At 36.0% G+C, this 26277-nt stretch overlaps 2 protein-coding genes and 1 non-coding gene across 12 annotated transcripts in view; 2 read left to right on the forward strand and 1 right to left on the reverse strand.

The window, feature by feature from the left end:
- The window catches only part of LOC109095469 (metastasis-associated protein MTA3-like), a 37199-nt gene extending 18641 nt beyond the window's left edge, over window positions 1-18558 (forward strand). For 5 of the 10 annotated variants that reach the window (XM_042735515.1, XM_042735516.1, XM_042735509.1 and 2 more), the window contains 10 exons: window positions 2094-2168; window positions 2278-2336; window positions 2673-2794; window positions 6603-6760; window positions 7096-7318; window positions 10849-10941; window positions 11017-11199; window positions 12069-12100; window positions 13073-13197; window positions 17456-18558. In XM_042735515.1, the coding sequence (XP_042591449.1) occupies window positions 2094-2168; window positions 2278-2336; window positions 2673-2794; window positions 6603-6760; window positions 7096-7318; window positions 10849-10941; window positions 11017-11199; window positions 12069-12100; window positions 13073-13197; window positions 17456-17621 (1236 nt within the window). In that variant the 3' untranslated portion in view covers window positions 17622-18558. Of the gene's footprint in view, window positions 1-2093; window positions 2169-2277; window positions 2337-2672; window positions 2795-6602; window positions 6761-7095; window positions 7319-10848; window positions 10942-11016; window positions 11200-12068; window positions 12101-13072; window positions 13198-15643; window positions 15664-17455 lie in introns of all 10 variants that reach the window. The other 5 variants (XM_042735510.1, XM_042735517.1, XM_042735513.1 and 2 more) reach the window with 4 other exon arrangements.
- Window positions 18552-20328, reverse strand: hcar1-4 (hydroxycarboxylic acid receptor 1-4). Its single transcript, XM_019115000.2, has 2 exons — window positions 20042-20328; window positions 18552-19846 (listed from the first exon to the last, which is right to left on the reverse strand). Exon 2 carries the CDS (start codon window positions 19831-19833, stop codon window positions 18895-18897), a length of 939 nt encoding a protein of 312 aa, XP_018970545.1. The 5' UTR covers window positions 19834-19846; window positions 20042-20328; the 3' UTR covers window positions 18552-18894.
- A 3632-nt stretch (window positions 20329-23960) lies between these two features.
- On the forward strand, window positions 23961-24054 carry trnai-uau. The gene is made up of 2 exons: window positions 23961-23998; window positions 24019-24054. It is a non-coding gene; the product is annotated as a tRNA-Ile (tRNA).
- Window positions 24055-26277: the final 2223 nt, after the last annotated feature.

Genomic DNA, 26277 nt, shown 5'->3' on the forward strand with positions numbered 1-26277 from the left:
AGTGCATCAAGAATAATTTTGGAATTCAATCATGAAATGCCTAAAGATTCTCACCCCTAGCAGAAAGATGTCTTGAAAGGTGCTATAGGGGAAAAGAAGAACAGTTTAAACTGTATTGTTATATGTGGTGCTGTTAAAAAAACAAAACTGAAATGATGCAGTTTAGAGGAGCGAAGCAAAAAACAACACTTCAAATGAAGGGATGGAAGAGTAGCAGCAGAGATGAGGTGATGTGAGGCTGAGCGATGGATAGATTGGACCAGCAGAGGGTTGAATTTGGAGGGTGTTGCTTCTTGAACTAACTTGAGCACATTTGATCCGTTCATTCAGAGACAAGGGTACTTATTTGTATGGAGTGAGAGCTTTGGTGTTAGGGTGTGAACACAAGTAAAAGCTGTTTTCTATTGCTCTGAGAAATTAGATTTCTTTACTCTGGGGCTCTACTTCTCAAAATGGAATGAAAAACAACTGCACTTCTACTGAGCAACTTTGTAGCACACAATAAGTGTCACTTGTTCGAGATCGACTTGGTGGGGTGGTTTAGATGGTGCACTGGTTTTCTCTTACTCTTTGTTTCCCTTTCTGTCTTTAAGCAGTCATCGATAGTGATTGATTTGTGCTGTGATTAATAGATGGATAGAGGAGGATTCAAAACGTTTAAAACATCATCGATCATTGCAAGGTTTGAATATCTAATTCAGCTTGTCTGGCTTATTCTGCATTCATTCTGTACAGGTAGTTTTAAAGATTTACAAAGTATTGAAATGTCAAGTGGTCTAGGTGTTGTATAATTATTCATAAAATTGTGGAAATGATTTTTAACACCTTTCCAAATGTCCAAAGTGCATGTTGCCAGATACCCATTTACAGAATGAGGAAAATTACTACAGATATAGATCAGGAATTGCAGATAATGAAAAAGGGCTACATTTATCTCTTTCTGATTAAACAAGGTATTTCTCATTGTTTTATTATACTTTATTTTGTTCAGTTAAAACAATTCAGTTTAACTTTTTTTAAAACACAAGCATAGAAGTTAAAGTGACCCTATTATGGGTAATGAAAGGTTCATATTTTGGTTTTGGGAGTCCCCAACAACAGGTTGACATGCATGTAAGGTTAAAAAACACTTTCACTGTCTTACATTATGCATTTATTTTTACCTTGCTTAACGATTAATTTTTTCCAAACCCCTCCTTTGCGTGATGATAATCTGTGGTGATTGGTCCGATTGGTCTTATTTTTGTTTCATCATGCTGGTAATGACTGATAAAGCAGTGTTTTTGAGTGCAGTGCTGCTTTGTGTACAGTCGTTACTGGGAAAACCGATATTTTTACCGCCGCACCTAGTGGCAAAGAATGAATTTGCATTTTCATTCAGACCAACGCGAAAAGAAGAGCAAGTGGGCGGGCAGTATGCTAATGTTTCATGTTGACGTCAATTCGTTTTAGAAACAACTCGTTTCAACGATTCAGAGTTGACTCTTTCTTTGAGAGACAATAACTTAATACATGGTACACTTTAAGATTAAAAACTTTGCAGGATGTTTTTATTCTCTTAGAGCTGTGTTACACACTGCATGAAAGGTAATTTTCAAAAATCCATAATAGGGGAACTTTAAGAAGATGGATTCATAGAGAAGAACTGTAATCTAATGCTTTCCCATCTTTAGTTTCCTCGTCAGGTTTAAAAACCAAAAGAAAGGCAGAGAAACCAGCCACTAAAAATATAAAGCAGCTCCTCAGGATGTTAATGTAAATGGTCTTCATAACACCAGCTGTCAGCCTAGAACACCTCTGTTCATTTTTATACTCTGCTCACCCTCGCATAGATGCTGGCCAAAAGTGGAGGTTTGGCCAGCTTTATATTAAGATTTCTTAAATTCTTTGCACCCATTTCATGCACGTTTCCTTGTGCACAGCAGGTGCTCATGAATAATCATGTGCGTCTGCATGCGATTCTAGACATATCACGCTCAAAATAAATATTCCATAAATTCTGACCACTTAAAGAATTAAGACAAGAGCTGTATCTTCAGTACGACGCCTCCTTATGGTTTTTGACATCTTAAATAACCTGTGTTTTATTTCAGCTTCCTTGGAAGTCACTGACCAGCATCATTGAGTATTATTACATGTGGAAAACCACAGACAGATATGTTCAGCAGGTGAGCAGCATTTTTAGTTTAAAGCTGTACTTTGATAGATTATCTTTAATTAGTTTGCTCTGACTGTCTTTGATCTCGCTTTAAGCTTAATATTCATAATTTTGTACAGAAACGACTGAAGGCAGCTGAAGCAGAGAGCAAACTGAAGCAAGTCTACATCCCTACATAGTGAGTTTTTTTTTTTTTAAATACTCATTTCACTTACTGAAATGCAAATCAATCTCTAACCTTTATATAATGTTTTTTTCTGGATTTTTTTGGTTGGTATTCTGTCTCTATCCATGAAAATAAATCTACCATAAAAATTACAGACACTTCATTTTTTTTGTAAGTGGGCAAACTTACAAAATCAGCAGGGGATCAAATAAATATTTCCCCACTGTGTTAAGATCAGTCTCAACAGCTTCTCCAGTGAATGCTTGTGATCGGATTTCGATTTTGAATGTTTATAAACCTATTGTAAAAGATTATAGTGCGAAATCTAATTTGCTTTTTGCCTCACAGCAACAAACCCAATCCCAACCAGATCTCCGTCAGTAACGGCAAAATGGCTACTGTGAATGGTGCAGCAGGCACAGGCAGTTTCCACACAGCCGGAGGCGGCCGCGCATGTGAGAGCTGTTTTGGTGAGTAAAGACCCTCTTCGCCTAATTACAGTCAACACAGCCATCCAATCAATTTGCTGCTTCTCCCAGAGGGCATGTCACACCTCCTGTAATCAATGGGGCTGGATACTGCATTTTCACCCTTTTATCTTCCAATCAGATCAGTCAAAGCTGCCGATTCACAATCTATAGCCGCGTTTCCACTGTCGGGCCAAAAGCGGGCATGCTAGTGCGTGCCAGGGCTAGTTGCGTTTCCACTGTCACTTCCGGGGCTTGATCGTGCCTTGTCGGTGCTTCCTGCCAATGGCCATGGTTTTTTGGCTGGCTGAAAACATTGAGCCAAAGCGGGCCAGCTGGGGCTAGAGGAGTGGTCATGAACAAAGGTGGAGTTTCTCCACGTCTGGAGAGCGTCAGCGCCGCAAATCATTTCATAAAGTTAACAGCTAACACCAGCATATGATTATTAAAATAATTTAAGCTCAAAACTCACTTTGGCAGCAGCGATTGTTTGAAATGTTCAGAAAAGATTTCAGCTTCTCATTCAGGCTACCACAATCGTGTATTTATTTATTAACATTTTGTCTGTCATAAGTCTCATCTCAAGACTTTAGCTCCACGTCATAAAAATAACGTTATTTTTTTTGTTCTGGAGCTCATTCTGCTACTTGGGTTGAATTTTTGATGGAAAAAATATAGAAATGATCATTGTTTCTAAATGTGATGTATACTGTGACTTCAAATAAACATACCCGACGGAAAGTAGACTAACGTTATGTGTCCTCTTTCTTTTGTGAAATAACGGATCATACCGCTTTATTTCTGTGTGACTAATTTTCAATCCTGATTAATTCATTATGATCAGTGTATCACTTATTATTGTAAAACATCAATGCTTTTGGATTTAAATCTTTAACAAAACATGCAAACAAACGGCTGCTTTTATTGTGATCACGTTAGTTCTGGTGATATATATCTTACTAGTTTTCTGATAACTTCTCTGTTGGTGAATAATGGGGTTGCATGACGTTGTTCCTGAGAGGCATGTAAAGGGCGGGCTTTACTGAAGCGCTGCAGAGCTTCTTGTCCGACGGTGGAAACGCATCATGATTTGAAAGTGGCTTATGTGATCAGCAGTGATTAGTCTGGATTAGGGCTGTGAATTTTTGGGTAGACAGCCATTTGATTCAAGTCAAGATTCATATGTCTTCGATTCGGTTCAAGAATGATTTTTGCAAATTCAGAACGTTTCGATTCGCAATTAAATTCGGTTCGATTTGATTAATGATTTGATTCTGCATTCTTTAAGTGCATTCACAGGATTATTTAAATGCTTCCCCTAAATTCTTTAATCGTTAGGCAGGAGGCAAATTACACAGCAGCCTTTATGGTTGGAGAACTATAGGTTAGAGAAAAAAAACTAAACACTTTTGTCCATTGTTAGATGCTATTTTAATGATGCTACGGCATGGCATGGCATATGTAGAAATGTATGTAAGCCAAGATTTTAAAAAAGAGCTTTAAAAGTATTATGTATAGGCTCACATTTTGTCACACCATGGGCATAGGCATCATTGCAGAAGTGACAGAAATGTCAAATACAATAATTTTATGTATGTAGCATATGTATTATTACTATTTTTATTTTTTACAATTAATTATTTTCTTATCTTTTACTTTGAATTTGCTATAAGAAATCAAATACACTGCTGGACAATAATCAATCATTTTAAATCTCTAAATTTTTCCTAATGGCAATTTTATGATTGTTTTATATACTTTAAACAATTATTCAAATTTTCTGCACAGAATAAGTTAGAAAATATACTATAGTTTCTGTACTGTAATAAATGATATGTCCATTAGCCCTGCATCATTCATAAATTAAATTTATTGATTGTGTGTATTGTCTTAACGTTTCATCAGTTTATTCTGCTTTTTATTCAGTTTAGCTGCAGATAAAGCCTGGCACGTCTATGAGCAAGAGATCACTTCTCTTTCAGTGAGAAAACTTCTCTATCTCATTTTCATAAAATAAAATGCTATAGTATTTAACTTTTCCTCTCCATCAGCGAATGATGATTCAGAAAAAAACAAAAAAAGCCCGATGTCTGTTTGCTGTAGCAACAAACGATACTTTCATGCATCTGATTATCAAATAAACCTTGCGCTCTTATTTCAAGGTTGTTGTTAATGCTGTGGTTATTTTAACAGTTTCCTTTGTACATTTGGTTTAAGGACATTGTTAAAACGCATTTATCATTCAAGGGAACTGTGCGTATGCTTTAGACACTTACATTTCTGCTCCGTCCATGCAATAAATACGCAGCCTTCGACTGCTCAGGTAATGTTGGTATGACCAAGAGCCATTGAAAAACTACAGAAAAGTAATACTACTACAATTTAGCATTACTGGGCACGAGTACTAAGGAGAGATCACACATCAGCTGCTCAAAAAATGTGTCAGTGAGATGAACAGCGCGCGAACGCAATCCTGTGACAGTCACAAGCGGTAAATAGTGGAGCGTGTGAAGGAGAGATGCGATGCACGAACACTGTTCAAGGTCTCCATTAATTTGTGCTTGTAGTAATTTAATGTGTATATATTTTGAAAGCATTGAATCGCTATAGAAATCGCGATTCATTAGATTCTTAGCGTTTTAAATCGATTACTGTCCGAAATCGATGATTCATGATTCAAAAATCTGTTCAAGATTGATGCATATGCATCGTCAGGGTTTGTAATCGATGTATCAAGAGAATGAGTTAATCGTTACACCCTTAGTCTGGATCAATATTGCCTTTTAGTAATTAACTCACAGTGGGGAGCATAAAGTGAATTTAAATTGAACCTAATCCTTTCATTTAATTCTTTTCCAAATTCTGTTTTTTCCCTTTTAATTTTTATTTTTTTGGTTAAAGTAGTTTTTTCGTTTTAATGCTTATATTAAGTTTAATTCATCAAAAAGCATATCTAATTAAATCATGAAACTTACCATATTAAACACCAATTTATAAAAAGTTTAACTAAAATTACATTTTTAAGTTCCTATGAAATGTTTTATTTTTTTGCTAAATAAATTATGGTAAATATTTTTTTTTCTGGTAAATAAAAAATAATGTTTTAATAATTTTATTATTAGTAGTAGTACTATCCATACATTAAGTTATAGCTCTATCACGGTTTCTTTATGTTAAACCAAACTTTTCTTTTGACAAGTTGCTGTGAAGACCTTTTGGTTTCTATTTGTATATAAGATGATAGTTTTACTCAAAAGAAACAGTCAAATGCTCATGACTCTCAGAGCAGTTCTAGAGATGTTCATGTACTCGTATATTGAGGCGGCAGAGGCTGAAAACACCGTAAGGGTCTCGTGTGCATCTGCATTCACACAGACACACACAACATGCAGGATTCATATTTAAAAGGTTTTTTTTTTTTGTGGCTTAATATTTCACAGACATTAGTCCATATCGCATTTAGTTTAAGTGTGCTGACCTACTTTTGACGTATCCATCCAAAATTTTGCAAATTCCATAACGTTCCACGTTATGCAGTAAATTCCATCTTTATGACTGGATTCCACAATTCCGTCCTCGTTTTCGCTGAAATCATAGGGCCCTAATCATGTTGTAGGACATTGCTTTACATTTTTCTTTAGTTTGCAATTGTTTTCATGAAGGCTGCATATTCTTTCAGACAAACTTAGGTATACAGAATTAACTGAATAGGAATGAGATTTTCCTGAACAACCATGACACATCAGGCATAATTACACCTATTAGTGCATTTCATATTAGTGGGTTTTTCTTTTTTCTTCTCTGTTTACAGCTGTACAGTCTGCTCAGTGGTACTCGTGGGGTCCTCCTAACATGCAGTGTCGCCTTTGTGTGTCCTGTTGGATGTACTGGAAAAAGTATGGTGGCCTGAAGATGCCAAGCAGAGCTGAGGGGGAAGAGGAAAAAACGCCTCCAAGCCCTGCACCCAATGTAAGTACTGTTCTGACGGTATAGATCTGCATTGAGCTATTGGATTAGATAATATATAGAACTACATTGAAAAAGTCCTACCATGGTACCAATATGACTTGTAAATAAGCGTAAATAATTACATTTTGACTTTGGGAGGCAAAATTTCAGAGCAAAAACAAATTGTTATTGGCACAAACCATTTATCCTGGTTGCAAATGAACAGAGGTCAGGGAGGCATCAAGAGTCGTCTCAAAACTTTAAGAAAGCCATGATATTCCCTTTCACTTTTTGCTGTTTTCCATTTTTTTTCCTGTATCAATCCCTAACTTCCTTCATTGTCTGTCTCTCCGTAGGAGTTGCGTTCTCGTGGCCATGGCACCCGTCAGTCTTCCCACATGGTTCCGATAAGGAACAGCGGCAGCCCCAAATCCTCCATGAAGACAAAGCAGGCGTTCCTCCTGCAGGCCACGCGCCTCACCAAGCTGGCGCGTCACATGTGCCGTGATCTCATCAGGCTGCGCCGGGCCGCGCGCCGCCCCTTTGTGCCCATTAACTGTGGTGCCATAAAGGCGGAGTGTAAGAGCTCTTTAAATTCCTAACTTCAGCCTTGTGTGCAAACACACACACACCCCCCCACCACCCACACTGTCCCGCCCGCTCTGTTCCCCTACCACACCTGTCCACATCTCGCTGTCATTCCTCCCCTCCATCTTCTGTCTCGTACTGTTTTTATTATTATTATAATTCTAATTATTGTTATTATATTTTATTTTGGTTTTTGTATTCTCCCCACCCCATTTCCAATAAAGACTGCCTGTCCTCCATATTTTGCGTTTCAATCATCTTTTCAGTTTAAATTCACTTTTCCCCCCACACTTGTTGATTTGGTTTAAGGGTTTAATGATGTTGTTTAAATTGAACATAAGCACATTTTTTAGCACTTCTCTCAGTTTGTTGAAGAGAGTTTTGTATGCACACATCACAAAGACAAAGATGCCCTACTATGCCTGCTTCATCGTACATTGTAATTTTACTTGAAATGCGTATCATAATCTGAGCCTTATATTTATTAAAAGCTCAATGAGAGACTTGAAAGGCTTTGCCTAAAGAAAGCTAGATTTTGCACATTGATGTACTAAAATAACTAGGGGTACTGTGGGTACTGTTTGGTTTAAAGTAAGGTTTTCTCTCCAGATTTGCTCTTAAGAAGGATAAGCTATTTTGGCTTTGCATTTTTTTCCTTAACACTTTTAAAGTGTTTTAATGCATTTGGCACTACGATATAAGGGGGTGGGATATATTTTTGTGTATTCTAGGATTATTGTGGGAGGATTTTAGAGCTATAGGAGTTGGATTTGCAGGATTTTAGTGAGTAAATTCAAAACATGCATACTTTACTTGTAAATATTGTACATTTGTGAATAGTCATTCTTAGACTTGTCAAAAAGCCTTTATGGATATTAAGTTCAAGAGTGAATGACACTAGGTTGTGATGTTTAGATGTTTTCAGTACAGTTGGTTCAGGCAGAAGAATCTCATTGATTTTGCACAGAACAAACACCACTTATGTCGATCTGGGATCTTTTTTGAAATATTTAGTTAATTTTCTGAAGATTATACCCACAGCTGCTTTATCAAATCTAAACATGGAACAATAAGTACTAGGAAGTACATACATTCAACATATGTGTTTTTACTTTTTGCCTTATAAATCTTTTTTTATTTTTTTATTTACCCATTATAATATGCATTAGGATTTTATTTTTTGACTGAGATCAAATTAATTATTGGGATAACTTGTTACATCAACAGAAAAAGTACAAAAATTCATAATGGTGTGTGCCAAGATTTACAGTTGAAATACTGTCCCTGTCAGGAAAATGTATGGAAATATGTACCTCCGGAGTGTGGATTGTCAGTTAGTGTATGTACGTTAATGCCTCAGCTTTATTTTTTGTCACTTCCACTGAACTGCCTCTGAATACAGACAGTTTCATCACTGATTGTACCCAAGTGAACGTTAATGTCTCTAAGGGAAGAATCTGTCTTATTTTCTTGTAGCAGACCACTATACAAAACAATATTTTATGTGGAATAGCTAATTGAATTGCTATTACCTGTGCAACCAATCAATCATTCGGTAGCTAACATTGACAGGCTGTTCAGAGTCATGCATGTATGTAACAAGATGATGAAGTGTTGGTTAAAAAGAAACTCTTCTATCGTGCTTTTCAGTAATGCAAGAATGATGGACTATCAGTCTAATTTTTGGTGCAGTTTATGATCTAATTAATTAGATGTTCAGTAAGTTGGAAAGAGTTATTTACAAAACATTGAGTCATGCAGTTGGAAAAATTCCCTAATGTGTTTGTTATTCTGATATTTAAAACTGAAGTTTGTTCCCCTAAAGAGTTTGCACACCAGTCTGCAATTTGTCAAAAGACCAATTTAAAATGCTGAGGAAGTTGGTCAATGGCGGTAATTGATCAGGAGGACTTTGTGTCTTGGGAAGTGTTACGTTGGCACAGAAAAGAGAAATGGCCCTAGACCAAAACTTTTAAAGGGATGGTTTTGCGACATTGGCAATCATTTACGTTTTTTGGGGTTCTTAAATGGTTACTGATTTATTATTTGTCATAAAGCGCATTTGAGTTGATGTTAATTAATGAAACACAAAGTTGAGATGAAAGAGAAAAACCCTCAAATATGCAACACACTTTTAAACAAGCCCAAAGATGAGGTTACAGATCATGGTAGCCAGGCTTTGCTCTAAAGGCAGCTGTTTCCTCTTGACAGGCACTTGTAAATAGGTCTCTTTTACAGGGAGTGCTCATATCAACAGGGAAAGAGAGCCAATTACCTGCTCTGCGTCTGTCCAATCAGAAATTTTTCCATTCAGTTTTGCATTGCCCCCCTCCCATCATGCGAAACCTTCATTCTATGCTTCCATTCCACCTCTGTCTCCAACCCAAACACGTCTGTATGTATCCCCAGCCATAAAAAGTTGTTCTGACATCTGTGTCCTGAAGCACGAGGGACCCGGGTGGGGGCAGCATGCTCTTTGGTTTCTCTCTCTCTCTCTCTCTTTTATTTTTCTTTGTGTGAATGTCTTGTGGGCAACCAAAACAGAAATAAAACCATGGCTGAAACCATCCTATCTGAGTCCTTGTAGTTTCATGTGTCTCGTGTACCTGTCCATCACTCTGTTGCACGCACACCGACAGGCCGAGCAGAGCGGCAATCGTGAAATCTCCCGACAGCATGAGCTCCATCGGCTCCTGCCTTGCCTTCATGACTTGTTTACATGCACACACTCATAAGAAGCTGCTGTGAATGCAACATCGCATTTGTTTTCCTCTTTCCAACCTCATTCAACATGCTGGCTAACTAGGTTATTTTCAACATCTTGCCTGCCCATCGGAGATTGTGCATGAAAATCATGGAATAATCAGGTTTAGTGCATTGAAATGTGACACACAAATGACGCAATGAATCATGGGAGTTTAATAAAACACATTTGCAACCATGAGGATTCAAAGTTGAAGAAAACAGTTTGTTACACACATAAAAGTCAGAGAACCGCTATTTCAGCACTTCCCTGAAGGCACAGGTTCATTCAATTAAAAAAAAAATGGATTTTGTGTCGCTAGATAATGCATCACCCAGTTCAGCAATGTTTTTTTTTTTCCTCCACGTTCGATATATTTTTGAAAGGGAAATGAATTGAAGTTATATTGGTACATCTTCAAGACGGCTTCTCTCCAGGTTTGCCAAGTCAAGAAGAACTGCCTGAAGAGAACGGCTTTAAACAACTTCCACTCCTCTGGAATTTTAATGAATTTTAAAACTAACCAAAGAAAGTTGAAGTGATTTTAATGGGTTCGCTGTGGTTAGATCAATGTTCCGGAGTTCACCGGAAAGAAATACGTTCACTAGGGCCTAAAAAACGAACCGAGCAGCAAATGAGATTTGGCTCCCATAAAAATCGTTGTCCGGTCAGAAAGATTAGTCACCACAGGGTTGGTCTAAGTGTGAATGTCTCTTTCTCGCTCTTTGACTTGCTTCTATCTCCATTTGTCTGTTCTGTACTGCCGGTCGATGAATAGATATGATCCGGGTGTCAGAGGGCATGACAGGGCGACCTATGAAGCCCAAATCTTCCCCGAGGAGCACCCTGACCAGCGTCTTGCAGTATCTCGGTGAGCCACACAACATTACAAATGCTTCCTTTGAGCTGTAACTAACAGATGACGGTGAATATTCTGTCATTTCAGAGACTCGTCCAGCAATGCACGTTCAACGGCCTCATCGCACCCCTGGCCTACAGGTGCAGCCCCCACGACGCCTACTTTCCTCTCTTCCCAGCCATGGCCCACATGGCATGTTGGGAAAACGGAGCTACCATCACCACAGCAGGGTTGAATCTGCTGAGAGGAGAGCCAGTGCTGCAGGACAAGGTGGGTTTACAGTAAAAATACATACCACTCTTAAAAATAAAGGTTCCAAAAGGGGGTAGGGGTTGCAGTGATGCCATAGAAGAACCATTTTGGGTTCTCTAAAGAACCTACTAGCTTATTTGAAACAATATATATTTTAAATAAAGGTTCCAAAAGGTATTTTTTATTTTATTTTATTTTTTTGCAGTGATGTCATAGAACATAATTTTTGCTTCCTCAAAAGACCTTTCAGTGAACAGTTCTTAAAAGAACCATTGTTTTTCTTAGTGTGAAATACATGTTAATAATATAAAGAACCTTTTAATTTCATGGAAGTTGTTCTTATTATTAGTATTTATTTTTATAAAGAACATTTACTAAGAGTGTAAACATTATAAAAATAAAGGTTACCTGATTTCTTTTTTCTTATTTTATTGAATGTATGTTATTCTTCATAGAAGCATCAATGTCTTAAGGGTATTTTGAGTTTTTTATTGTTTTAGTGGGTTTTTAAAGGTTCTTCATGGAATCAAAGATGTCCATAAACAACCTTTTAGGAGTACACTCTTAAATATAAAGGTGATTTAAAAGGTAGAAGAACCATTTTTGGTTCCACAAAGAACCATTCAGTCAAAAGTTCTTTAAAGAACCATCTCTTTCTTACCTTTTTATAATCTGAAGAACCTTCTTTCGCCACAAAGAACCTTTTGTGGAACAGAAAGGTTCTTAAACTGTTAAAGGTTCTTTATGGAACCATTTAGACAAAAAGGTTCTTCTATGGCATTGTGAAGAACCTTTATTTTTAAGCATAGTGTATAGATGTCAAAGATGGATGTGTAATGGTATTATATGCTTATTTCAAACTACACACCTCTTTTTTTTTGTCATAGAAAATCCAGCCCATATTGTGGGACCCATTCTGGTAAGTAACAATGACTTGATTCACTCGTATCACTGGTTTATACTAAAGCAGGAAGGTCTCATATATTATCAGTATGGTTTCATCAGACTGGAAGACAATAACTTACTAGCATTTGTATTACTGAGAGAGCGAGATTCCATCTTATGACATATTCGGATGCAGATACTGTTGACGCTTTGAATTGGTTCAGGTGACAGCTTCAATCTCCAGCCTCTGAGGTTTCCCACAGGTTATTGCGGCCGGGCGAAATGGAAATGAGAGACAGCAAAACAAACACAAAGACACTCATTGTTCATCCATGAGATGAATAATGTAAATATAGTGGATGGACCTTCACCTTATTTTTGCCCTGTCATTTCTAAAACTGAAGAAGATTAAAAGTTGCTTTATTGATTCAATTGTTTATGGATGTTATTTGCATCTTGTGGAACCAAACAAATTTATAGATCCCAGGTTGAGTTTCAACCTAGGAAAACAATTGAAGAAAATTGCTTTGTTAATAAGACTTTTTTTGTGTGCATCTTGTGATTGAAAATTTATTACAAGCCTGTGTTTTGGGGAATAACTAAGTTAGTGAGAGACACCAACAAGGTTATAATAATAACGAGCCATCGGTAAATTATTTTTATTACATGACTACTTAAAATGCAAGCACATTAAATATTAATTACATTTTTACTATAATTATCTTTAATTTTGTAGATTATTTTATCTTTCATTAAGAAGAAGAATCAATTTCAAAGCAAAAAACAGTCAACCTATAACAACACACTAATTTTATATATGTGATAAAAAAAAAAAATTGACAATCATTTTTTATTTATTGCTTTTGGGACTGTTGAGCTTCTAGGCATCTACCAAATGTTTATGTTCACTATAAGAATGAATACTGAAGTCCTCTAAGTGCATATAGTCAGTAATTCTTTTGCAAGAAGGAAATATTTCAAGATGCCATCTCCTTCCCTATTTCAGCAGCATAATGGAAGCAGCACCGGTGGCTCCAGTGTTCGTGGCAGTGGCCTGATGCTCCGCAAGAGACGACCCAACTGGATCGATGCTCCCGATGACAGCTTCTTTCTGGTTTCCCGAGAGACGAGGTGTGCAAACCAACCACGCTGTCCATTTTAGCAGTATTTCCAATGGCATCGCACTCATCTAAAACCTAAACTTGTCGTGCCTTGTTCACTAAGGGACACCGAAATCCACTTCTGTGAGCTTTCATTTGGTTAGCTTTACTCAGGCCTGTACATAGAGCCTAGAGACCAATTTCACAGAAAACAGCAGGGCAGACACACTCCATGTCAAAAAACAGCCCTTACCTTGTTCTTCGATGATTGGCACCTGCAGAGATTATCCCCTGAGATGGCATGACACATCTGATTAAGTTTCCATCATTTTGATTCAACCTTCACCTAAGAGTGACTGATCTTGGTGACAGGATTGGCACATGTGTAATTATTGCATTGGTCATACCTAGTGACAGAGGCGGGTAAGAGGGTCTAAGCCGGAGTTGTCAGTGTAGGAAATGGGCGAGTCAATATCAGATGTCAGGCACAATTTTTTCAATAACAAAGATCCTATAATTAACAATACCCATGATCCCATTAATCTGTGGTGGCATGGAGAGACAACTGAAAAATAATGATTTCTGATGCAGATTGAGGTTAGGTTTAATCCAGAGAAATGAGACTCCACAGGTAACTTAATGCTTCACAAACACACATGCACTCCCAGTCAAAAGTTTGAACACACAACTTAAAAAAAAAAAAAGATCCTAAAACCTGATGTGCTTTGTAAATAAATTGTAATTTTTATAAATTCTGAAAAGATTGCATTTGAACATATTTACATTATATAAAATATAGGAATTATTTTTATTTCATAAATCCCATACTTTCATTAGTTATTTCAGTTTTGCTAACTGATTTAGATTTATTTTTTCTTGTTTTATTGTATTTTATTTACTTATTTTATTTTTGTTTGGTTTGATTTAAGTTTTTTTGTTTTGTTTATTTGTTTTTATTTATTCATTTATTTTGTTTAGTTCTGCTTTGTACGGAAGAGGATTAGGGCCAAGCAATAATAAAAAAATAAAACCATCTCGAGATTAAAGTCATTATATTGTGAGATTAAACTCGTTAAATTTCGAGAAAAAAAAGTCGAAATACAATCTTGAGAATAAACTCATTAAATTTTGAGAATTAAGTCGTTGTGTTTCGAGAAAAAAAAACTCGTTAAATTTCGAGAAAAAAAGTCGAAAGACAATCTTGAGAATAAACTCATTAAATTTCGAGAATAAAGTCGTTGTGTTTCGAGAAAAAAAGTCTAAATGAAATGTGGAGAATAACGCATTAGATCAGTGTTTATTGCATAGGACATGGCAGAGTTGGATCACTTAGTCAAGCTATACTTTCTTTCAGTAACAAAGAAATACTAGCAACTTTAGCTAATTATGACACAATAATAATTAGCACACGAACTTTAAAGAGAATTTTGCAAGCGGCTAGGTCTTTTTAGAAGAAAAACTCGCTTTTGTCCAACATGCAAGGTTATTGCTGGCTTCACCCAAATGCACTCTGGCACTTGGACAGCTATGATAAATTAAAACCGTACGGCATTGCCAATTATGGCGTGTAATGTAATGAGTTTATTCTCAAGATTGTATTTCGACTTTTTTTCTCGAAATTTAATGAGTTTTTTTCTCGAAACACGACTTTATTCTCGATATTTAATGAGTTTATTCTCAAGATTGTATTTCGACTTTTTTTCTCGAAATTTAACGAGTTTAATCTCGAAACACAACAACTTGATTCTCGATATTTAATGAGTTTATTCTCAAGATTGTATTTCGACTTTTTTTTTTCTCGAAATTTAATGAGTTTAATCTCGCAATATAATGACTTTAATCTCGAGATGGTTTTAATTTTTTATTATTGCTTGGCCCTAATCCTCTTCCGTAGCTTTGAGTATAGTTTTTTATTTAGTTTTTTTTTTGTTTAGTTTTGTTTATAAAATAATCAAAAATGAGTAGTTGTGTCCAAACTTTTGATTGCCAGTGTACTTGTCTCACTACTTTTGTGAATGTGCTTTTTTATTTCCTTATAACAATGTAGAGTCATAGCAACATTTCTCAGTAGAATTGTTTGGCAGTTTTATTTAGACTGGAGATGGTCTCCACAGCCATCCTCCATCATTTTGCAGTAATATGATGAAAAGATTAACTTATTTGATGTTAATTCTCAGTCAACTGAAATGAAATATGAAAGGATTAAGAGCTGCAGAAATTACTGGCGTACTTTTAACCAACTCTCCATGAATTGAACACATCCACAATGCTAATGACATCCCTGTTTGCACTGAGTTTAAAGTACAGACTGGATGTGAAATGTTTTCTAGTTGAAAGTTCTAGTTGGATTCAAATTAAACAAACGAAGGTGTTATTTTGAGCAGGGGGAATTGGACACATGATTTGCCCTGTTGTTTCATGACTACTTTTTGACTACTTTTTAGTGACTGTTTGCTTGTCTCGTTTTGTTGCTGCAGCTGTTAGACACCTGAACATGGTAAGATCGCATGCACCATACACAAAACCTAAACCACATTACCTGTGGAGTCTTGCAAAATGTATGAAATGTATGACCAAAAGAGAAACTCGATTAACCTATACATTCAAAATGAACTGCCTTTCTGGTGGCTTTTGACACCTCAACCTGCAAAATGTGTTTTTATGCTTAATGTAGATCAGACAGACAGAAGTCAGATAGTCATAATAGTTCACCCACAGCAGCAAGGGGTTTGGTTTTAATATCTTTGGCTTTGACACGTAGATGTGAGCTGGAGCTTGAAGAATAATGCCTCTCCATTACAGCCACATCCATATGAGCCATGACTTGCACAGCTCCCTATGGCCTCCAGCGCTGGAGCGGATGCTAGGCTAAATTTAGCGCCCCTGCTCTAAAAGATTAGCCTTTAACTAGGCAAGAGACCCAGAGACAAATGGGATCTGGTCTGGGACTCAGCCTGGTTCTCTAACAGGTTTTCACCAGACTGTCACGACACTCTCTTGCTGAAATTGCACTCTGATGTTTGAGTTGATGTTAAAATAGATAGTAAATATATGCTTCTCATTTTATAATATTTGTAGTGTTAAAGGTTTGCTTTTGCTTTGCAAGAGAACTAATCAAATCCATCAGTGCATAAGCATGCAACCTAATCATAGTTATATTACGGCTCTGTGCTGGTAATGAATGAATATGTGTATTTGTGTTAACGTAGTGTGATTTATAAAGTAAACACACATGCTATAAATGCAAGCGCACGTACACAGCACATTCTAGAATATCATCATGCATTTGTTGCTCGAGACCCAGTTAACAGTTCTTTCATTATGGCCAATCTAATCTAAGGGCTGTCCCCTGTGGATGCCTGTCGGCCTCATTCATTTTGCATGAACGTTAGACCCAGGCGATTCATTCATTTCTCTCTTTGCCATACGGACCTGATCATGAATAGAACATTGTTGATTTATGCCATTTCACTTAATAATTTAATAATTGCTACCTCTTATATCTGCAATGTGCCGAGGTAAACACAATTGTACTCTGTGATGCACACAGGAAAACTGAATCTGTACAGTTTAGTTTAGTTTACTTGATATTTTATAAACTAGTAAGCAAAGCTCACATTGCAAAGCTTGCAAAATATGACAACGCATGTTAGTTCTTCTTTTGTATTTCCTGTCACAATATTTTAGAAATATACTGTTGCACACAAATTATTGCACAACACAGGATTCCATGATACTTGTTTTCTAAATTATTGCAATGACTCAGTATAGTCAAAGTTTTACTTTCATAAATATTTAAAAAAATATATTTTCAATACCACATATTTAAAATAATTAATACACTACCGATCATAATTTTGCCTTGGTAAGATTAAGAGTTTTTAAAAGAAGTCGCTTAGGCTCACTAAGGCTGCATTTGATCAAAAATACAGTAATATTTTTAAAATATTATTACAATTTTAAGACCACTGTTTTCTTTCTTTTTTCCTATAAAATATAATTTATTCCCGTCATGGCAAAGCTGAATTTTCAGCATCATTACACCAGTTTTCATTGTCACACGATCCTTCAGAAATCATTCTAAAATGCTGTTTTGCTGCTCAAGAACCATTTTTAGTATGTTTTGATGAATATAAAGTTCAAAAGAACAGCATTTATTTTAAATAGTCTGTCACTACTTTTTAGCAATTAAATGCATACCTAAAAAAAGACCTATTATGTATTTTTAAATGTAAGCTATGACATTCTTAAAGACAATATGTTGTGTTTTTATCTTCCTGTTCCCTCAGGAAGGCCAGAAGGCTGCTCTCCCGTTCACAGTTAAGAAGAGCGTGCAGACAACCATGTGAGCAGATCAGCCTGCGCAGGGTCCCCCAGGGGCCAGCGCAGGTACCTGTCCTGGCACCCCCTCACCCCAGTTTACGGATGCGAGGCCCAATCGTCATCCACGACTGACCCTCGCCTGCATTGTTCCCTCAGCCTCTTCTGTCACTTTCTCATTTGCTGCCTAACTCTGCACAGAACAGGCCACAAGCCACTAAAACACTTCTTGTTCCTCTTTAGTCTACTACTTCTAAAACTTTCGCTTCCTATTCAGAAAAAAAGGCTTACAGTAATAAAGCATTTAGCTAATAATCCCCAATAAAATGATACTTGTATATTCAGAACCTTCTTGGACGCACGGCAGCCTGAAGCTCTTGTTTCAATATCTTTCTAAGTACTGAATGCTCATTAAGTTTCAATACAAACACTTTTACCTTGCAGCAACTTGTAACATTAGCTCTAAGCACTTGTTTGATGAGAATCTATGGCTGTGGGAAGTAAACTTACAGGGTTCCACGAGTGATCATGCCACAAATGTGTATCATGTACAGATCAATGCTGACTCTTTTGAGAAATGTTAGTGTACTCTTTGTAAATTCAGTTAGCTCTGCATTGAATGGTTTCCTTTATTTCTCTGTATCTTCTGTGCGTACCATGACAAGTACAAGTTTGTGAGCTGTTTTTATATTGTATTCGAGCGAGGACTGGATTTTATGTTGAGTTGCTGGCGATTAGATGGTCTTAACTGAGAGCATGTTCAATAGATTCTTTTAACTGGAGATGTTGTAATGATTCGTGGAAGTCAAAGAAGTCTTTGCAACTCTTAAATATTCATTCAGGACATTATGGTTCTGTTCCCCTGGACATTAAAGACTCTTTCAGATGCCCTTTGGATGTTTTCAAGGAAGAAAATCATTGGCTTTTTAACTTCAAAGGGCAATGTGACTGCATGTGAGTGTGAAACAATAAGCTATTTTGTTTTCTATGCCTCATGCATTTCTGTTGTATTTCATTGTGTGTCAAACATTTACTGAAAAATGCTAAATAAAAAAGCGCAGTACAGATTGTACGTCTGTGTAATAATACGAAAAGCAATTGATGATGCATGTTACAGGCAGAAAACATGACAACAAACTATAGAAAGATGTACAGTATAGCATATAGAAAGTATTGTGCAAAATAATTCATTTTCACAGCCTCATGTTGTTCCAAACCTGTATGACTGTTGCAGAACCCAAAAAAGATATTAAGAAAACATTCCTCAAAGTATTATCTTAAGTGTTAGAAAGAACATCATACAGGTCACAACATGTGAAGGTGAGTAATAAATGAATTTTCATTTTTATGCAAACTATACCTTTAAGACACATTTTAATTCCCCCCAATGCACAGTTTCTCAGGTAGATTAACGTTTTCTGTTCGTTTTCGCACTCATCTTGAACTTTGTCAGCCCTAATGAGTTGGTTTTGCCCTTTAGGGTGTCACGAAACCAAGCGTTAACGTGGCAATAGATGACTGGATCCAGTGCACTGTTCATGTAGGTTAAAGCTAAAGAAGCATGAAAACACACCATGAGGAATTCTGAACAGGAAAACACTTGAAGGAAGATGCCAGAAGTGACTGTAGGCAGGAAACACAGAACAAATACGATCACAAGAAACAGAAGCAATCTCACTGCCCGCTTCACCCTGCGGTGTGCCCCCTTAGACTGGCGACTGTGGACTTGAAAGGAAACCCGCACAAAGCAGAAGACCACCAGTCCAAATGCTAACAGGACCTCTATCAGCTGGACTGAATTATATATTTTCATCTGAACCGACGGCGATGTCCATGAGAGAAAAGTGTGGCATGTGAGCTTTGAAGAGTTTTTCTGTGATGCGAGAACCAGGTTCAGGGCGGTTGGAAGGCGAAGGAGTAGAACAACCATCCAAACCGTGCTAGCCAACATTATAGCTTGTCTCACACTCATTCGACAAATGCGATGGTGTGGATGAAGGATCCTGAAGAAGCGGTCCACAGCTAAAATTGCCATGAAAGCCATGCTTGCTGAGTAGTTTACTGATATGATATATAAAATGAGGCGGCAACAGGATTCGCCAAATATCCAGTCTTCACCACGAAAGAGATAGTCTATGTGGAAAGGCAGCCCAGTGAGGAGTAGGAGGTCAGATATTACCAGGCAGAAGAGATACACATTGCAGGCTTTCCATGGAGACTTGAAGAACAAAATCCACAGAGCAAACACATTTCCAGGCAACCCAAAAATTAACTCCAAAATGATGACAGGCTTTAAAATGGAAGAAACAAGGGTCTCAGGTTCTGTGCAGGAGGTGATGTTACTCATGATGAAAAGTAACCTAAAAGTAAAGTAATATTATGTTAACACAATGTAAATACAAAGATGGTCTCCATTTCTGCTCAGTTAATGATGAATTGTGGTGGAATAAACCCCCTAAATTATTTTGAATCCATAAACTTAATCCTTCGTCTGTTTTTGGCAAAATAATAAAGAAAATATAATCAACGTAAATTAAATGCCTTTTTAGACTTACCAAATGTTCAAGGCAGGAGTTGTTGTCGTTCTTTATCGTGACGGTTAGAGAACGATTTTGGAAGTTGAACTAAGTTGTTGGGAAACGATACCACTGTGGGCGGAGTAAAGGAAGATCAAATGATCTGTATGTTTGATATCTGTTATTATTTTATTTAGATCGCAAATCGGTAACGTTAATCATATCAAATCATCAACTGTGGGCTATGCGGTGAAGAAGAAAATTCAAGAGGAATTCTTGAAATGTAATGTCACTTCAGGGCAGTGATGTACTCTAGTATTGGGAAATTCTCAGGGTGTGTTCACTGTGTATGGCAAGCCGTTTTTACATTTACTCTATAAACCGCACTAGTATCTAATTTAACGTTACTAGTACTTATTTTTTTAGATATTATTATATTTTCCATTAAGTACTAGTACTTATTCATTAACTACTAGTGCTTATTCTTTAGGTACTGCTGCTTATTCTTTAGGTACTAGTGTCTTTTGTAAAGTTACTAGTACTTATTCATTAGATTCTAGTACTTAATCATTAGATACTAGTATTTTTTTCATTAGCTACTAGTGCTTATTCATTAGGTACTAGTACTTATTCATTAGATACTAGTACTTATTCATTAGGTACTAGTATTTATTCATTAGATACTAGTACTTATTGTTTAAGTACTAGTACTTATTAGATACTAGTACTTATTAGTAACTTTTATATTGTTACTAGTAACAAATTTTACATTTGTGCTATTGACTTCTATAGGGATCATTGAGATATCAACTATTACATTTTGACTAGTATGTATTTTACTAGTGACTAGAACTTAATTTTTATGTACTAGTATTCATTAGATACTAGTATGTGTTTTTTTAGATACTAGTACCCATTCATTAGATTCTAGTACCTATTAAATAGACACTAGTACTTATTCATTAGATACTAGTTGATGCAAAATTTAATCCAATTCAGACGGTCAAGGTGTAATAATATGTAAATTTATTAAAAAGAATATAGAGTAATGATAGTAATAATCATAACTTGGAAATAAAGTTCTGGATAATAATAACAACCTTCAAATATAGAAAATGTAAATCCAATGTTAGTACATTTTTAATAACAATCCATTTATGATGGATTGAACCCGTATTAATCAAAACATTAATACAATTGTAATTAAAACATAAACAATTATTCTGTTCGAATCAAAAGTACCAAAATATTAAGTATTAAAATATTAAAATATTAAAGTATCAGAGTATCAAAGTATCTGAATTTCAAGGTATCTGAATTTGAATAAAAACCTGTAAGAGTTCTAAGTCTGAGTCTAATAGTTGTCGAGTGAAGCCAAAGAAGAGGAAGTGATCTGAAAAGATTGAGAGACCAGAGTCTCAGAAAGTCAAACCCTTCTATTTTGCAGAGTCTATCTTATATACTGTTGTTCTAGACATAAGTCGTCATCTGGCTATCACTAATAACACCTGACCTTTAAAAATAGTCTAGTCAATGTCTCGATTTTGGACTTCTTCCTCATTTAGATTCAAAGTATCATATTGATAATTCTAAGAAATATTGATACAAAAAAAAAAACAATACATGCAGTTCAACTTCATATGCAAAACAGACTCAGCTGACTACGCAGTTAGAAATACTGTGAAATTACATATGAAATATACCATAAAGTTTACCAAAAACATTTTTGAATATAAAAATGAAACCTATTAATATATATATATGAGACATGAAATATTATGCTTACCATGAAATATTAATTCTTTAACTTTTGAAATGAAACTTATCATTATGAATAGAAAACTTTTTGAGTACGTGACTTCTCAGAATCTCTCAACAACACTTGGGTTTAATTTAAATATGTGGACTTCTTCTCAGAATCTCTATCACCATGTGGATTTCTTAGAATCTCCACACACCACTAGTACTTATTATTAGATACTAGTACTTAATTTTTAGATACTAGTACTTACTCATTAGGTACTAGTGCTTATTTATTAGAAATTAGTACTCATTCATTAGATACTAGTACCTATTTATTAGATACTAGTACACATTTAATAAAAAAAGCAGTTCTGACTAGTAAGATAAAAATAGTTACTAGTAGTAATTACAAAAGATATTAGTGTCTAATAAATAAGTACTAGTACCTAATGAATAACTACTAGTATCTATTAAATAAGCACTAGTATCTAATGAATAAGTACCAGTGTCTAAAAAAATTAGTAGTATCTTATGAATGCTTACTAGTATATTTAAATAGATACTAGTCACTCTTGCAATAATTACTAGTCAGAAATTAAAAGATGATGTCAAAAACAGAATAACTACGACTCCCTTTTCATTTGGAGATATCTTCAGCCTCATAAAGAACTAGTGAGAATGTATTTGGAGATATCTTCATTTAAACAGATCCGTACATAAACATGAGTACCTCTCCACCGTCCAATCAGAGTCCACATAGTAATACAATAAATTAATATGCTGAATTAATTTGATTGTTAAGTAAGGCTAACTGGCTTTATATGTTAGCCTATCTTGCTAATTGGTTACCATGAAAACACAAGGAAAGATTACAAACCTGCTGTCCAACAAAACTATAATGATATGTTTTAGTCCAAATTCACTTTCGTTGAAATAACTTTTTTTTATATTAACATAAAACATTCAGTGTCTGTAGCACGAGTGTGCCCTGTACATCATATTAATGTAAAAACATTCAGTGTCTGTAGCACCAGTGTGCCCTGTACAGAACAGTACTGTGTCTGTAGCACCAGTATGGCCTGTACAGAATATTAATGTAAAAACATTCAGTGTCTGTAGCACCAGTGTGCCCTGTACAGAACACTAATGTGTCTGTAGCACCAGTGTGCCATGTACAGAGCATTAATGTGTCTGTAGCACCAGTGTGCCCTGTACAGAATATTAATGTCTGTAGCACCAGTGTGCCCTGTACAATGTAAAAACATTCAGTGTCTGGGTGTCCAGTTTGCCCTGTACAGAACATTAATGTGTCTGTAGTACCAATGTGCCCTGTAAAAAAAAAAAAAAAAAAAAAAAAATTAGTTATTGTAATGTCTGTAGCACCAGTGTGCCCTGTACAATGTAAAAACATTCAGTGTCTGTGGCACCAGTGTGCCCTGTACATAACATTAATGTGTCTGTAGCACCAGTGTGCCCTGTACAGAATATTAATATCTGTAGCACCAGTGTGCCCTGTACAGAATATTAATATAAAAACATTAATTGTCTGTAGCACCAGTGCTATATGCAAAAAAAAAAAAAAAAAAAAAAAAAAACTTATTGTTTTTATTGGTGGAAAAATAGGGAAAATAACAGATAATCCCTATGGGGCATGTTGTCACATTTCACTTCCATTTTGTGAGAGTAAATAAAGAAAAACATATACACTGTAATTATGAAACAAAGCAACATATTTATACAAGACAAGTGTAAAATTACTGTGGATAAAAATATATATTGAACCCCATGTGGATGTACCCAAACTGAGAAAGTCAAAAAATGTTACTTTGTGCCCCGCTCTCCCCTACGGTTTATAGATTAAATGTTAAAACGGTTTTCCATACACGGTGTGGGTGTGTGCACTTTTGATTGGATAAATGCAGAGCACTAATTCCGAGTATGGGTCACCATACTTGGCCACAAAAAAATAAAATAAAATAAAATTGCATACCATACTGGGAGACAGTTGGGATATGTGATAAGAATATGTTCTATTTTATTTCATTTTTTTTATGTTTTTGTAAAAATCGCAATAAATGCCAAGCAGGATGTGTGCTTCTAAAAATGGCTGTATATTTGATTGTTATGGACTTTGGGAAAGACAAAACACATATTACTTAAAAATACGTAGTCGCTGTAACGCTCTTGAGCTCTATTATTGCACTTTTGCGCCGAAGCTCCAGTGGCGCAATCGGTTAGCGCGCGGTACTTATACAGCAGTACAAAGCAGAGCAATGCCGAGGTTGTGAGTTCGAGCCTCACCTGGAGCAGAGTTTTGCACGATTAAAATATAGGTGTGCCTCTGCAAAATCGCACAAGAATGGTGGTTGGTAGACAGTCTCAACTAAGTATACGCTGAAAATAGTTACAGGACTTCGTAACTCACATTGCTGCTTAAGGCGATTACTCTGTTATTGAGCAGTAAATGTGTGGACAAACAGAGGAAGTATGTGAACGAACAACACGGTTGCGTGGTCACAATGTGTAGCGTCTGCGTCTATGGCGGCCAGGAGCCTGTAGGAGGCAGCATTGCATAAGGTTCAGTAAAACACCACACTCTTGAGGCATTCGCCACGTGTTAAAACCTCAACGCTCTGGAACTTTATTTACTCTGAGGTGTGTGATTTGTGGGATCAAATGTATCCAGAAAGGATACATTCTAGATATACAGCTCAGAAATGTAGTTTATTTTTGTTTTGTTATTTTTATTTTTGTCTCTTGTTCCTTTTTCCTTCCAGTGAAGATGATTCATGCGTTTGATGCTTCATGATTATTTGATGTAAAAGTCACTGTTGTCTGTTTTTCTTTACACAGTTTAGATGTCTGTGTTGGATGTAGAGTTATAGCCTATTAGTCATCCAGAAACATCTCATCACAGCAATGATTTCATATGTTTCTTTTTAAATTTATGTTTTTGGCGAACATTTACATGTAAACATCACATTTACTTATAAACAGCACAGCCTTGTCAAATCTTTTGGTCTGATCAGATTTCATCTAAGCTCTACCACTGCCAAAAGTGTCATGTATAATCCCACAAAACAACCACTTTTGATTTTTGATTGGGAAACAGAGCAGAACTCTGGAATAAATAAGTCCATGTGTTTTTTATGATTACGGTCTCTTTAAATCTATCTGTCTATCGAATTATGTTTTAAATACACAATAAACAGGTTTATGTATTTATCATAAACCAATCCAATTTGTTTCCATCTAATACAATAGCAAACAACTGAATAACGTTTGTTCCACAGCTAACTATATTTTAAAGATGCTCATACTTTTTAAGTGAATAAATGTAGGCCAGAAAGTAGTACAGAAATCTAACATATTTAATTTATGACTCACAGATATACATAACATTACGTTTATTGATCAAAATTTCATGCAAATCAAATACAAACAAATTTAGGCCTAAATCTAAGGTTTAAGCCTAAGAAGATTTAATCTTAAATCTTAAAATGTTCATCATTTGTAAAAGCCCCGAACTTCTCCGAAATTCTCCCTCCTCTGCCTTTTTGTGCGGAATGAATGATCATCTTTAACTTCTCAAGTTTTATTTTATTGCCTTGTCACGGCTCATGGATTACCATTAAAATGCAATCAGCGTGAGTGCTTGTGTATTAGTGGGAACCTGTGCTTGTAAAGTGTGTGTGAGTGTGTGTTTGAGTGAACACATTGAGTAATCAGTGGTTAAAGAAAGGAGAACTTTGTGGGAACCAAATTTGAAAAATAGGTTTAGGCACATTTAGAGAAGAAGGAGAGAAAGAGAGAAAGAAAGTAGATAGATAAAGAAAGATAATAGAGAGAAGAACACACACACAAACACACACACACACACACAATGAAGGAGGCTGAGTGGATTGTCTGGATCAGATTTCTGTGGTAATGGTTGGGTGGGTCAGTGGTTAAACTGCTCTCACAAACACATTCCAGAGCTGAGGCAGAGCGCATCTGGTGTGCAAGTGCAGACAAGCAGAGCCAAGAGCTTCCTCACAGTACCTCTCTCCTATTTCTCTCTCTCCCTCTTGGGCTCCCTTTCCACATCTTTCTTTTTTCTTGAATTCTTTAACACCACGGTTAACCCTCATGCTCTGTTTGAGGTCTCAAAAACCCCAGGGCCATTTTAATAGCTAAAAAAACCTACATAACATAAAGTATCAGGTTGATGTTCCCTAATATTATTGGAATTTGCTTTAAATGGCCTCCATTAAAAATTGCTGCATTTAAGCACAAGCATAATCAGCTTCACAAGAACCGATACCAGACTGAAAAGTGTGCTCAGTGTGTTGCAGTAAAACAACAACAACAAAAATAATAATACAAACATTAAAAATATAAATAATAAAAACAAAATATTTTTACACAATATTATACATTTTTAATTAAAAAGTTGTTTGTTAAAGCACAATGTTAAAGCAGCTGTATGTAGTTTTGTGTATTTTTACGACATTGGAGCCCCTTACAGTTAAGTGAATATAATCGTCATAAGT

This window comes from Cyprinus carpio, chromosome B12, assembly GCF_018340385.1.
Source record: "Cyprinus carpio isolate SPL01 chromosome B12, ASM1834038v1, whole genome shotgun sequence".
Taxonomy (NCBI): domain Eukaryota; kingdom Metazoa; phylum Chordata; class Actinopteri; order Cypriniformes; family Cyprinidae; genus Cyprinus; species Cyprinus carpio.

Excerpts from the sequence above, each read along its gene's own strand:
- hcar1-4 (XM_019115000.2), bottom strand. The coding sequence starts at position 19,833 with ATGAGTAACATCACCTCCTGCACAGAACCTGAGACCCTTGTTTCTTCC.